Genomic DNA, 15,385 nt, shown 5'->3' on the forward strand with positions numbered 1-15,385 from the left:
CTCACTGATGCTGAAGAGTCTGTTTAATGGGACTCAATGAAACAGGGTTGATTATGTCTCTGCAGAATGGCAGTTTTAATTTAAACCTTATGATGGTGGTAAAGAGCTGTGTTTGAAAGATGAATTGGAGCAGCTGTATTCGTTCCTCAGCAGTTTACTGTCAGAGCAGACTCAGACAGCAGTGCGAGCAAACAACAGTGGAAGATAAATACAGTATAAATATCTATAAACAACAACCTGGCATCAAGCTCTCAGGAAACCCAAAGTAAAACATATAATGAAGTTTGTCAGTTTTGTATACTGTTATCGTATTTCAACAGGACATTACACAGTAACTTTCACCATCTGGTTTATCAGGAAGGAATCTCTGTATGTCTGTAGGTTTTTTTTCATTATTATTTTCTCCACAACTTTTCATCAGATTGATTTCACACTTGGATCTGGAAACAAATTTCCATGTATGACACTTCAATATGGGTCTAAAGTAATTTTTACCATGTTGACTTTTCTCCAAATCCGTGTCTTTGCTACTCCTCTGACTAGTTTCGGGCAATCATGTCCAATTTGTGAACAAATAACGGAATACACTGACTTATTTTTGAAATTCCATACAGTTTTATTGTAGCTAGCCCTTTAAGGCAAATACTAGGAAAAATGTCACATCTCCTTAATGCTTTGCTACCCTGTTACAAACAGAGTGGGGGGTCTCGGTATCCCGCATCCATTGTAGGATATAAACATCATCATCTCCGCCCACTCGCACCCGGTCAATTTTCCTGACTTTTACTTGCTGCATTTACGTGTGCAGCCAATCCCAACAAAATTCAGGGATTTTGTGTATTTCTGAAAACTCTATTTAACTTGCCTACACAGAACTCAAGAAAGTCAAACTTTTATCAAGGGTAGGGTCAATCAGATGCGGGATACTTGGAGAAGCAACAAGCAGCAATTTAATTAAAAAACAAAATCACCCTCGGATATCTACGTTTGAAAAATGTTCTTTACTTATTTTTATTTTTTTATTTCTATAACGAGTTGCTGCATTCTCCCTGCTTTTTATATTTAATTAATCTCTTCATCTCTCCTGGTTTTCACAACCAGCCCATCTGTTACTGCTGATTGAGCTGTTGAATTCTCTCTGTCTCTGTCGTCTTCATGCTCGTCTTGTTTTTTAATCTTGTTTTCCTCGTCCCTGCAGGAGTCAGAGGAACTCAAGTCCAACGAGCTGGATGCGAAACTGAGGGAGACCAAAGGAGAGCTGGAGAAACACAAGCAGGAACAAACAGACCAATTAGAGGTGAAATACTGCTGTGTGTGCGCGCACACACACACACACACACACACACACGTTCTTACACACATATAATGTATATAGCTGTCCAATGAGAAGGCACCGGAGATCCTAGTTTATATGCTTGTTTTGTGTCTACAGACATTTTTTTTGTTCTATTCCCATCTCTTTGACAATCCGCTAGAGACAAAAACAAAACACTAATGCAACTCGGTCATTAATTCAGTATTACATTTACAGTCCACTCAACCCAGCCATTCATCAGCTTTTTTACTCGGGCTCTTTTGCCAGCTCTGCTAGTAAAAATGTTTATTTTCAGTTGTTTTCGTCACTTTGAGAGGTGTAATAGCTTTAAGTAGCAATGAGTAACACACTGGCACATAGGCTCTACAGGCACACAAGCATGCACACAGCGTCAAACATGGACTCAGTCCAAACAAAATGGCCTGTTTTTCTCTGCCTTACTCTAAAGGGAATCACGATTAAAAATAAATGGCCTAGAATTAATCAATACAAAAGCTCTGCCTGTCAACAACAACCCAGAATACAAACCATGTGTTTCTTGTCATCATTTCACAGTATTGTTTACTTTACTCAGGATGTTTACAAATCATTCAAATGAACAATATGTGACATTTTGCGGCAGTAGCTCAGTCTGTAGGGACTTGGGTTGGGAACCGAAGGGTCGCCGGTTCAAGTCCCGGTGTGGACCAAATATGGAAGTTGGTCTGGTAGCTGGAGAGGTGCCAGATCACTTCCTGAGCACTGCCGAGGTGCCCTTGAGCAAGGCACCAAACCCCCTCCCCACCACCAGCTCACTCTGACATCTCTCCATTAGTGCATATCCATAGGATCCTGTTTGTTAATCATGCAACACACACACAGGCTGAAATATACACATGCACAGAGTGTAAAAACAGAATTTCTGGGGATCAATAAAGTAAATCTTAATCTCTTAATCTTAATTTAGGAAGTCATCAAGTTTATATTTCATGAATTGATTTAGCAGAAATCCTACTTACTTATATTTCTATTTTTGATTTGATTTGATTTGATTTGATCATAAAAAGAATATCAACTCTGTGAAATATCTTTTAACATTTCCAATGCCGAGTGAATTGTAGAATTGATACGCAGTGTTTTGTGCAAAGTGGTTAAAACGATGCTAAAAACTGAGAATTAGGACACATCAATGTTGACACACATCTCTGCTCTACTGATGAGAAATTAGTTCAAGACTGTGTTAATTTTAGTCCGTGTGTTATTCCCAAAATATGATGCAACTCATCCGTGAAGAATGCAAACACAACAGTTGATTTTCCATTACTGTGTTGGTTGTAAATAAAATGGGATGGGGAGGGGATGAATGGAGGGCATGGGTGGTTAATTTGTCGGCATCTATTTATTACTGGCATGTCGTCTTGGAAACCACAGGCTGCTAATAGCTTCTTGGAAATATTGACTAGCATTGGTACCATTAATGGCTTTGTTGAAAAGATGAGACGAAGCATTAATAAGCTTTGCTTTCATGTACGTAATGAGGGCAAAAGCAAAATAACGTTAATGAATGTCGCTCTTTGATTGCCTCGGAATGCATGTGTGATGAAATGATGCCAATGCCAAGATTTCAGAAAAAAACCTTTCATTAAGTGTGACTGAGGATTACGATGGTGGATATAACCATTGCACGGAAACGGTATTGTGTGCAAAATCTTCAACTGGAAACTGCTGAAGAGAATCCTTTTTTAAAATAGGTATCCTTTAAGAATTGAGGATAAATATCTAATATAGAACTTGATACGTCTGGCAGCTGCATCGAGTGAAGGCAAAGGAGCTGGATGACCTGAAAAGAAGCTACAAGGAGGGCATGGACGAGCTCATCACTCTGCGCACAAAGGTTTGTCATGCAGATAAGTCAAAATCAAATAAGAAAAATCTGTGTGTAAATACCAGCAGTGCTTAATAAGAGTTAATTTTTTTTCTACTTCAGTTAAAGTGTCTGGAAGACGAGCGTCCACGCTGGGAGGACGAGCTGAGCAAGTACAGAGAGATCATCAACCGGCAGAAAGCTGAGATCGGCCGGCAGAGAGACAAGCTGGGGGAGATCACGGCGCTCGAGGAGCAGCATGAAAGGTACAAACACACACATGCTACTACACAACTAGCAACTGATCATGTAGGAGCAACACCGAAGCAAACTCATGGGACAATGGCACACACTGAGACATGCTAGAGAAAAATCAATCAACACACCATAGGGTCAATATTTCTTCTCCAGCATCTAAAGGAAATTATGAAAGAGCAGATTAATTTACAGAAGCCAAAATATGACAACTCAAATTCTAATGTGAGGCGCAAGTTAAGCTTTTGTTACCTTCTTTTTTTCTCTTTGTGTGAATGGATTCATTAAGTGAAAGGGTTAATAGAATAAATAAAATGTTATTGATTGATTAAGCACAGGTTGTTGCTAACCACTTCTAAGTTTTTTCTTTACATCAGTTCTACATCTCAGCACTGATTGTGGTACACAGCTCTGCAACCAAGACCCATAATGTAAAGAGAAATATGGGTAACCAAAAAGCATTCCAGAAATAGAACAACCTTGGGCTGCTTTTAAGCCTAAATTGCAGCTAGGACACCTTTTTAAGATGTTGCTGCTTGCTGTAAACTCGGTAAATATGAGGGGTTTTTTTTTGCTATCAATGCAGAGCTTAATGCTAAAACAAGCAATAACGTGTGCTGTAGAAATAGCACATTCTAGGCGGCTATTCAAAAAACTTCGGTTCATTTTTGTGAAAGCCCATTGACCGATCAAATATCGTAATTGGCTGCTTTGTTTAAGGCGGAAAATGCTTTTTTAAGATGACGTAATGTAGATTTTTAGAAAGGAGATGCTGTGACGGAACTATAAGATCACATTTAAATAAGAAAGACAGTGAGACATATGAAGCTCTACACTTCACGGTGGAAGCAAATATTTCACAAAATGCTGTCGTTAAGTTTCTAAAAGTATCGTTGCATGAAAGAATGACTCTTTTTAAAGCGTTGAGGTCTGAATAGTTTCCTATCTCAGCTGAAATGTGTCATTTGTGTAGTTCAACCTAGCGTCTCTTCTTCTCCATCCAACCTTAATTGGTTTCTGATAGAACTGTACAGGTTGTAATAGAGACTTTGTCCCCCTTTTATTTAATTCCTCAAGCACCTTTCTCCCAGGATTCCGAGGTAGGACAGTGACAGATATAGCACACAGGGCAGAGAGTGACTCGGGTCCTTCTGTGGGTGTTTGGCACTGCCAGCCATGTGCACACGACTTCATAAGAAGAGAAACTTTTCCAATTACTGAGACGCTGTTCTTTTTGTGTGCCAGAGTGCCATAAGTAGGTGACGCAACACCAAATTGATTTGAAGAAAAGTTTTCTTTTTTTTTGGCTGTAAATGAAGAAACAGGAAGTTTTTCACCACTTGAAACACATTTTGGTTATTGGCAAGAAATAAAAGAGTTGATGCCTGCTGTTTAGAGACAACTTCAGTAACAGAGAAGATTGTTACCTTCATTCTGACCTGTGCTGCATGGCTAAATTGTGTCAAGCCTTTTTTTTTTTGATTATTCTTCTTATTATATTGAAATGGTTATTTGTAGTTTCTGCTATCTTGTGATTTAATTTGAGAGTCTGTTTAAACATCTTGGCAATCATTGCGACACACTCAGGGATCAACAAGAGGTCGCGTCTCTCCGCGAGGAAGTGGACGGCCTGACCAACCAGATGGCCGACCTCCAGCGTGACGTGCAGGGCAGCAGGGAGCGTGAGGCCGAGTTACTGGGCTTCACTGAGAAGCTGAGCAGCAAGAACGCCCAGCTGCAGTCAGAGAGCAACGGCCTCCAGACCCAGCTGGACCACCTGAGTGGCACCTACTCAGAGGTGCAAGCGAGGCTGGAGGAGACAAACCGGCTACTAGACGACAAGGTCAGGAAACTATTATCTCCCCGAGTTAAAGAGTGAGATGTAGAACTGATACAGGACTTACGACTTACCTGGTTTGAATGAAAAACCTGCTGACCTACCTCACAAAGGTTGTAGAGGCCTAATTTTTAAACATGTTTATTTGAGTTTTAGTGTATTTAGTTGTTTTTTCCCCTTTTTTTTTTTTAAATCTTCAAGAAGTGACACCAGGGTCACCGGGTAGTCTAGCGGTTATTTTGCAGGCTCCAAGTACAGAGGCTGTAGTCCTAATCACAGGGATTCTGCATGTCATCCCCCGCTCTCTCCTCCCAACATATCTCGTCTCTCTTTAGCTGTCCTGTCCAATCAAAAGTGGAACAAATGGGTTCTTCTTGCCTCTGACATACTTATGACAGCTGAGTTGTCTGACCTAGAACATCTAGTGTCCTTGAATTGTGATATTTTTAGTCTTTATTTGTATTCTTCGGAGCAAGCAGACATTTTCACAATATCTAATTTCTCTGTTGTGGCTTTTAACGCGTATTACTGAATTTCCCTCCCCGTCCCCGTTAATCCTGCAGACGCGGCACCTGAAACAGGAGGAGGTGCTGAGGCAGCAGGAGGTGCAGGGCCTGCAGGAGGAGCGGACAGCGCTGCAGGCGGAGGTGACCCAGCTGAAAACCAGAGTTGAAGAGCTGAGGGACGAGCTGGTGACTCAGAAAAGGAAACAAGCGGCAAACATTAAGGACCTGACTAAACAGCTAATACAAGGTCAGGAAAACGCCTTGCAGGGAATTCCAGTAGTTCCTCTACAGCATATTTTACACGTACAGTACTGAATATTTACTGAGCCGATACGGAGGATTACACCTTAAGAGCGTCTATTTTTCTTGATACCAAAAGTCTTGATGAACTCACCATTCTTCCCCAGATTCAATAAAAGTTTAAAGACAGTAGACTGTTAAACCAATTGACAATCAAAGATTAGTACAACCTTTTGATTCAACGTATATGAAATGGACATAGAGTCTGCAATGAACTGAGAAAATGTGCGTGCAGGTGTTTTAACCTCTCTGTTTGTCATAAGCAGCCATTGTCCAAATATCTTTTCTGCAGTCCTACTTGAATCCTAGAAAACTGGTTTCACTTGAGGCTTTTAGGAGATTCAAAATGACTGAGAGAAAAGCACAACCTGCTGCAAAATTTCTGTTTCTCATTTTTGAAATTGGTCAGTCATTTGATTTCACAAATGACAGACAGACTGTCCACACTCAGGGTTTAATATCAGGTTACACCAGTTAGAGTCAGGCTGATTTGTAACAAAACAACATGACAGTGTGCACATAAATGAGTTGTAAGAAGAGCTCATGTTTTTCTCTGTCTAGCATTCTTAAAGTGATCCAGCTCCATCTGCTTCTCTCTCAGGGTACACACAGTCACCTTAAGGCATACAGTTCACCTCCATTATCTTGCATGGATAAGCTTTGCTAGTTTAGTTTGACACAGAAGACATTTATATCAGTAGAGAGCTTGTGATTATTCATCATCAGTGTTGCATTTCCAACTACAGCAAAGACGTTCATCTGTGTTTATGCATAGAAGGTTTGCTGAGCACGCACTCTTCTTCAAAAGCAAACCTGGTTAACACTAATTCAGGTGGACACCTTCACAGAGAAAGACTGTGATGAAAACATAATGATGCTTAGCTTTGACTTTCCTTGTGCTTTTAAGGACTCTTTCTTCTACATTAGTTTCTGCATTGCTGGTTTTTCAAAATCAAGTTATCTATGAAGAGAAAATACTAAAAATGGAATTTCCTCATTAGCCTTTTTTTTTTTGTTCTTACAAACTTGAAGTCTTATTCAGGGGTTAAAGATAGAGACAGCTATTTTTCAAAGCATGTGTCTCAAACTTTCAGATCATGTCAATGACACTCTTGTTGGTTATAATGTCTTTGTTTGACAGTTGTCTGTTTTCACCTCTCTTGCAGCTCGAAGGAAACTGGAGCAGACTGAGAATGGAGTCTGTGACCGGGATGCCAGCAGTATGGGCAGCCGCTCAAGTTCCTCAGGTACTGCTCCGGGATTTGGTTAGTATTTAACACACAAAGAAGTAACACAATGAAAATACTTTTTTCTAATATTCTTCCTATAAAGTTTGGTGGGATAGATTTGCCTACTAAAGTGGATGTTTATCTATAAAACTCATAAGACAACATAAAAGAAAGTATGTTAAGTTAATATCAATCTCTCCTCGCTTCAATTCCCAAAGGCTCCTTGAACACTCGCCACGGTGGGAGCAGCGGTGTCGATGAGCGGTCACCAGAGAGCCAGTCGGGTCCTTCAGTCGTGGTTGTGGACAGCTTCCCAGAGGTCGACAAAACCGTGCTCGTGGATCGTATTGTCCGGTTGCAGAAGGCGCTCGCTCGCAAGCAGGAAAAAATCGAGTTCATGGAGGATCACATCAAGCAGCTGGTGGAGGAGATCCGGAAAAAGACAAAGTGAGTGTCATGGAGCAGAGTACAGAGAGAGAGAGAGAGAGAACGAGAGGGGACAGGGACCTTCTCATCACATTTCTTTACTGCAGTGTGCACTCTCTGACCAAACCGCTTCCATGAAGGGAATCCAGCGGGGGGCTGATTGTACTTGGCAGTGGATGAGCACAGATACATACTCACCTCAACTTTATTTACACACCACCTCTTACACAGACAGAAAGCAGAACAGACGGAAAACATGAGCAAGTAATGCAATTAAAGAATAAAGCCATTCAAGACTACAAACATGAATCTCAAAAATGGAAATATCCAATAAGTGAAAAGTCAAATCAGCTTAAATATATACAAAAAAGGAAAAAAAAAGAAATAAGAACTTTGACTCAGACAATAACTCCAAATCAAAAGCTAGATTCAAAATGTAAGCAAAACTTTAAAGATACAATTTGTAGACATTTTTCACTAAAATATCCAAAGTAAATAAAAAATGATAAATCCTATGTAAAGTATATTGTTGTTGTTGAGTACTTGCATTCACTCAAATATTTCCAACACTTATCAAAGCCAGAGAAATCCTTAACGTTAGAGTTGTTACGGGACGTGTCGGCCGCAATGACATGACCGACACAACATTTTTAATCGTTGCCATGGAAACACTGGGTGAAGACTTGCTACATACGGAAGCAGGAACTGCTACTGAAAGCTGCCCTGCTGTTGCTGTATGTATGTAAATTATACTTGGGTGCATTATCTCGTCTGTAAACGTCTCCTCCTCCGGTCTGTTTCGCCCGTTCGTCTTGACTACGGTTAACTCTGAGTTCGTTTTCCTTCCGTGTTTGGGTTGGAGTAGCAGAGAGAATCCCTCCCAAGATTCCCTGCTAGCCTCAACATCAGCTTTTGTTATTGTTTTGTTTGACAGCCCCCCTGGCGACTGAATTTGCATATGTTAAACTCTCTTTCAAAAATCAGTGCAAACATGAGAAAATGTCTTATACAGTGTTTCAGCTGCTTCAGCATTTTTATTTTTTTAATCTAACAGTTGTGCAGTGTTGCTAGAGGTTGTAATCCTTTCAGCAGACTTCAGCTAAATTCAGGATGCTCCACCACCACATCTAAACACTCTTTATACTGGTACCTGCACAGATGCACTAAAAGAGGTGTTGGCAGGAAAAGTGTATTTCTAGATCACCTGTCATACAAAAAGCAACTTACTGTATAGTATAGCACTTTGACTGAAAGCGCGATATAAATAAAAGTATTATTATTATTATAGTGATTTACAAAGGGGAAAAAAATACCTTTCAAAACCCATTCACCAAAAATAAGACATTAAAAACAAAATATGTTCAAACTGAAGCCCAACAAGCATTGATTTGAATATTTTATCAGCTAAATGCAAAGATCACTCCTCACTCCCTAGGACACTTTCTCACCCCCAAAATGTTCAAAATACTTTACGACAACTCGTCAGTTGTCCAAAGAAATGTAGCAACACTACAGATGATCGCATTCAAAGCCACTCCAGTGTAGCACCTACTGACAGCACTTTCTTGCAGCTGGTTAGAATTTTTAGATAAAAACAAGAAGTTAATCTTAATGCAATGTATGTATTCTAAGAAGAAACTTTTTCTTAAATATTAAAGCACACAATATGACACTCGTGTGTTTCAGTGCTTCAGCTGACCTTGTAAGACAGGATCTGCTTACACACACGGTTTACGGCCCCCTACATCCCACTGTGTCTCCTCTTTAGTGTCTAACTCATGCAAACTCTGCGATTCTTATTCATAACAAAGTTCAGTCCGAGCTATTTATAGTCCAGCCGATCCAGATGCATTTTTATGGATCCTTTGTAATCTTCCATCCATATTCATGGCTATCTCTCAAACTACAGAGACCGTGTGAAGGCCGGCGCAACTATCTTAAAGACATCATAACTCTCCCTACTTAGGCTAGACCTTGAAGTGAATTATGGGCCAATGCCAAGATAAAAATGGGGTTGGGTATGAGATTTTTACATAAAATAATCTCTAAAGACGTAGAAACATTTCTCTCCAATGGGCAAAATTTGTGAAATCTCCGTTATTGATCTGTATAGATCACTCCATTTAAGCTCTGCATCGCCTCGACTCTGGTTTCCAGATACAACAGACGACTTAATTCTTCTCGGATCATCCCACTTCTTGTTTCTCAAGCCCTACACTCAGATTAAATTCATTAGCCGCAACCTACATTCAAGAGTTAGGATTGAGGACGAATCCCACGGTTGCTGGACTAAATTTAGCTCCCTAAAAGATCTCTGCTTAGCGGGGGGTGTTTCAATACCCAGAATGTGAATTTGCCCTTTCTGTCCCTTTCCCTCCAGGACAGGCTGGTGATGAGCTCACTGTAAGTCTGAAGCAGGAGATAAATGAAAGAGACACAGATGTGGAACAGAAGCTTAGAAGGTCTCATGAGAAGGACAGTTTGAGAAAGGAAAACAATACGCTGATGTTCGGTTTATGTTAACAAACCCATTCCACTCTTTTTTTGTGATTTTTTTTTTTGCATGAGGATTGGAACCATTTACATCTCATGTTTATTTGCGATTTGCCAAAGTATATAGAGCTGTAAAGTGGGAGGCGCTATTTCCAGAAAGTAAATCTTCTCAAATGCATTTTGACGAGAAACATCCAAATAGAGCGGTTCAAATTCTGTCACGTCCAAAGCCAGCTGCACATAAAAACTGTAGTTCACACAGTAACACAACCTGATTATAAAATCTGCAGTTTAATTGAATTTACATTTGATTCCGGATCATTAATGGATCAAATTGTCCCCTATACTAGTGTGATTAAGTTACATGTGCTGTCATCATCAGGTCATTGACCGCAGTGCTCGCATAGTGTAGTGAATGAGCTAAAACGTGCAGAAACGCAAGGATCCTTTAGAGGCAATGATGCCTGTCCTTCAATTCCCACACCTGGTTATTATGACCGTTAAACCTTAATGTTGCCATCATCTGACTTGAATTAAAATGCTGCTGGTATGAAGCACGTGAGGACAAAGCTGCAGGAGGGAGGTGTTTATCAATAGAGCATCTCTTTCACTCCGTTAGGATTGTGATCAATGGGAACGTTGAAGCGGAGCGATATAGGCTCTGGCGAAGCCCATTATGGATCCGCATCTGCTAAATGTGGTCAGGATATATTATAATGGAACCCCTTCAAGGTTAACTGGGATTTCTGCACCCACTGGCAGATGTTTCTGGAGATGCTTGGAAATTAAAGTAGTGCCTGTGATGCTTCATAAAAAGAGGACATATTCAGGCTTATTCAGCTTTATCAAGAATGTACAACTGAACATGGAGCATCTAAAATCCCTCAATATAAAAAGGATGTTCTAAGTTCTTGGGCTTTTCCCTGTTTATGTGTGCATGATAAGTATGATATACCCCTGCGTCTGCACCACATTTATCCACCAGGGCTTTGTATTATGTTCAGATAGAACACCTTGTGGAGCTGCCACTGTACCCAGAAATGCCCCCTTCACTTCATGCATGCCTGTGCTGCCACCTTCATTGCTTTGAACTCTCAAAACTGGAAATTAAAATGAATTGGTACTCAAAGTTCAAATCAGAGTGAGGTTTATGGCCAATTTGACCTTTTTTATCGTGATGTGAAATGAATGATCACAGAAGTAGAATAAAACGAATATAAAGGCTGTAGGGAAACACTCCTACTTACAAGAAACTTCAATCGAATAAGATAGAAACAGACCATAGAGAATAATAAGATACAAACAATACAACTCTAAACATATCTATAGGTGTTATATGAGTTATTGTCATGCCTGATTCCAACTTGTTGCTTACATCCCTTCCCCCACCCGCCGGCCCACGCATGCCACTCACTACCCCGTGTGGCCACATCTTTAATTTCTGTCACTTTTTTTTGTTTTTACTAAACACTTGCGTGATGGGACGGGGGTCCAAATATGGACCCTTGCAAGTCTAGTCAGAGGTAAGTCTCATTTTCTGTCGGTGCAAGCTCAGGTGTTCTGTGTGTTAGTCTGTGTGTGCAGATGGGGATTTTGTTTGCTTACATAGCTGCTGTGTCATTTCATTTCATTCTATTTTTTGCACCACTGACATATTTCTCTGTTGGTTTATAGTGCTAACTCTGCACAATACAGTTTTAGGTTTATGAAGTGTATAGATGTTGTGCTTTATTCTGTGAGAGATCTATGATACATACACAAAAAAAAAACACCTTAACTGTGTAAGAATAGAAAAGATGGATAAGATGTAAACACAGTGTCCCAGTATGAGTGGTTAAAATGCATGCATTACTTCTGGTTTCACTCTTCCTCACTCCCTTCTCTTATAGTTGGCACTTTTGATATCTTTATTCTTGCTTTGGGACACAAGGGTCCCTGGCTGCATGCCCAGTAGCATGTGCAATAACTCACAACCTTCGCTCCATTTATGCATGGTACATACTCTGTCTTTAAAGAGAAGTCCCTTGCATGTTTCAACCCTTCAGAGATCTCTTTCACAACAATTGAAAGCCTTCTAAGTAGTAGTAAAAAAAATTAGACTCCAACAATTATTCCAGTCATATGAAAAATCATCACAGGGCAGATTTATTTAGCACATTCAATAAAAAAAGACAATTTCAGCTCTGAATTTTGAAATCTGTAAGGTTAATAATTTCTATTCCTTTTTATTGTTTGTATATCTGCTTTTGTTTTTATCTCAGTTTTAATAGCTAGATAATGATCCAGTTAATTAGAAGTAGAAGTAGTAGATTTAGTCATAGTAGTAGAAGTAATTGTAGTTGTTGTAGCAGCAGTTGAGTTGTACAAACTGCAGCCTTTTGGGTGCTTTCCTCCACAAGTAGGCCATCACTGACTTTGTAGAAAAATGCTGATTTCTCCCTGTGGAAATCTTCCCGCAGAATCTCACTTACGGTCAGGAATGTCCCTTTGCACAAAGCTCATCCTGCAGATACCCACCTTCATCTTCTCCTTCTTCATAATATCCTTCTTAGACACGTGCTGAATTTGAACTACACAAAGGCAGCGTGGCGATGAATTTTGTCACGGTATTCAGGTCTAGCTCTTTAGTTGTAAAGCTGTGTGGAGGGCAGGTGAAAACTATTGATTTCTGAGCCGTCTCAGGGGACTTTCAGGAGGTTTTTGACCTTCTCTGTAGGACTGTGCACAGGCCTCTGCACCTTTTTCAAAGTTATAGGTAATAATGGAGGAGGAATGCAATTAATGACACTCCTATAATTAAACAGCACACTGATGTTGGTGTTTACTGGGCTGGGATGAGTAGCAATGAATTGAACTAAATAGCCATTTTTTTTGTTGAAATGGAAAAGTCATAAAAAAATAGTATAAAATCTTGCTAAAATTGAACCCTGCAGCTCCTTCTGATTAAATGCATCCCATGCACATTTCAAGGAGCAATTCCACTTGATTTAGTATTCTGGAAACATCCTCTGTTTCTTCCGCTGGAATCAATTCTTCCTGCTCTGTTGGAGCTCTTCACGCTCCCACCTTTTAAATCCCACTTTCTCAATTTTCGCTCTCCAGTTGTTGCCACTTCGTTTCCTTCCTCCTCCTTCTTTGAGCATGCCGTTTGACTCATCTCCTCCTCTTCCTCGCCACAGAATAATCCAAAGCTATGTGCTGAGAGAGGAGTCAGGGGCCCTCTCGTCGGAGGCGTCAGACATTAACAAGGCAAACCTGAGTAGGCGAGGGGGCATCATGGCGTCGCTGTACACCTCCCACCCGGCGGACAGCGGGCTGACCTTGGACCTGTCACTGGAGATAAACAGGAAGCTGCAGGCGGTGTTGGAGGACACACTGCTGAAGAACATCACTCTGAAGGTAGGTCCTCCCTCGGCGGACATGATGCTGCCTAGATTGAGAGATTGAAAAGTTGAAAATACTGATTGACATACTTGGGTGATATTGATGATAGATGCAGTTTCCTACAGAACCCTCTTGTGTTGTAATTTAGTATGTAATTGCATCAGTCAAGACCACCTGAGTGAAATATGAATTGACCATGTGAATGCAATTCTGCACCTTGGATTAGACTTGACTTTTAAACTTATTGGAGCAGCAATCAGTACAGAAAAAAAGACATGGTTGGTCAAATCCAAAGAGAGAGGGGATGGTGTGAGTGGATGTTGTTCTGTTGATTTACAGTTGTTAGATATCCTACACTACACAAAAATCAGACAATCTTTCAATTCAGTATTTCTAACTCAATGGTCTCTCATTTCATAACAGTTCCACTGCCTCCACTTCGACTGACAAAGTTGAGGTGTTTTCTATTGTTTTTTAAACTCATTATTTACTTTCTCCTGACTCAAAAACGTACACCCTATGCCTGCTCCAGGAGAGTGCAGAAACCCTGACGACCACCTTTACTGCCCCTCTGCACAGTGTTTGAACAGCTCATGCAGCATACTTGATTGACGATGATTTAGTGATCACGCTCCGGCCTCATTGGTCTCAAGGCTGTATGGAAGTCGCTCAAATCTGATTTGGGCCACTTTCATATGTGGATCCAAATCACATGCAGGTCAGATCTTCACACAGTGCTGCGTGTGATGTGTTTGTGGTTGTTCTTTTGCGCATGTGGGTCAGTCCAAGACTGTGACCAGCTCACACAGGAGACCGATAAAAGCTATATTTAAAAAGCGTGAACGGCCACACTGAAAAAATCTGATCTGAGCATAAAAACAATCAGAATTGAGCGTTACAGTATGCAGTGTGAACACAGCCTTTAAGAAGCAGTTACTAATGCTTCTATGCACTACTTGACTGTGCTTGACTTTCCCCTAACCATTCACCTGAAGATTATTTTTGTCATTAAAAATACTCTAGGAACATCTCGACACTACAACACTTTAAACGCGTGCTTGCAGACATCTCAAATAACTTCCTTTCACAGACTTGTACATTTTGTGTTTCATTGTCTTTTCTCAACATTTTTCCTCAAAGCCTTTTTGTTGGCAAAGAACTCATTCTTGTAAAATAGAACATTTTTCATTCTTTAACGTGATATTTTCGGGACTTTGGTTGTTAAGTCCCTAAAATATCATGTTTTTTTTCCAAGAAGTGAAAGGTAGTCATGTACTGTCCTAACACTCTGACAGTGTTGCTGTGGATGAAAGCGTCACAGGAAATGTCAGACCTGCTGTTATTATTTGTCCAGTGGGTAATCTGACATTTTGGTTATGTCTCCTACACCTTTAAAGTCAGGTAAAGCTTGTGTTTCAGCGTCTGAAGTTGGCTTTTCACTTAATTTGAAAGACTGACCGTCCTGTGAGGACGCTGTGATGGTCAGATTTGTTGTCACACACTCTTGAAAGAGAGATGTGTCGGAAACTATGATCTAATACAGAAGCTGCATTATTGATGTTTTTGCTAAGAAAAGACGCTGTGCCCCACTGACATGTTTTTCTCTCTGACTAGTCTATGACCTGAAATAGTTGATTGAAACCTACTTTCACACTATTTCTCCTCATGTGGCTCCTTGTGTGAGTTTAGTACAGCTTCTTCTTCTTAGAGCTGCCTGCCCCCCGCCCCATCCACCCTAAATGATTAATTCCGAATTGTTGTAGGTTAATCAAAATGTTATATAAGTTAGTGTGTTAA

The 15,385-nt window shown here is 40.4% G+C and overlaps 1 protein-coding gene across 3 annotated transcripts in view; it reads left to right on the forward strand.

Annotated features, from left to right (window-relative positions):
- The window catches only part of ccdc186 (coiled-coil domain-containing protein 186), a 29,290-nt gene that overhangs the window by 10,351 nt on the left and 3,554 nt on the right, over nt 1-15,385 (forward strand). For all 3 annotated transcript variants that reach the window (XR_002278520.3, XM_065949476.1, XM_020651215.3), the window contains exons 8-15: nt 1,199-1,297; nt 3,102-3,188; nt 3,282-3,424; nt 5,001-5,256; nt 5,814-6,003; nt 7,223-7,321; nt 7,504-7,732; nt 13,384-13,603. Coding sequence is in view for 2 of the 3 variants with exons in the window: in XM_065949476.1 (XP_065805548.1) it covers nt 1,199-1,297; nt 3,102-3,188; nt 3,282-3,424; nt 5,001-5,256; nt 5,814-6,003; nt 7,223-7,321; nt 7,504-7,732; nt 13,384-13,603 (1,323 nt within the window). In the remaining variant the exon portion in view is untranslated. The remainder of the gene's footprint in view (nt 1-1,198; nt 1,298-3,101; nt 3,189-3,281; nt 3,425-5,000; nt 5,257-5,813; nt 6,004-7,222; nt 7,322-7,503; nt 7,733-13,383; nt 13,604-15,385) is intronic.

Source organism: Labrus bergylta, chromosome 21, assembly GCF_963930695.1.
Source record: "Labrus bergylta chromosome 21, fLabBer1.1, whole genome shotgun sequence".
NCBI classification, from domain to species: domain Eukaryota; kingdom Metazoa; phylum Chordata; class Actinopteri; order Labriformes; family Labridae; genus Labrus; species Labrus bergylta.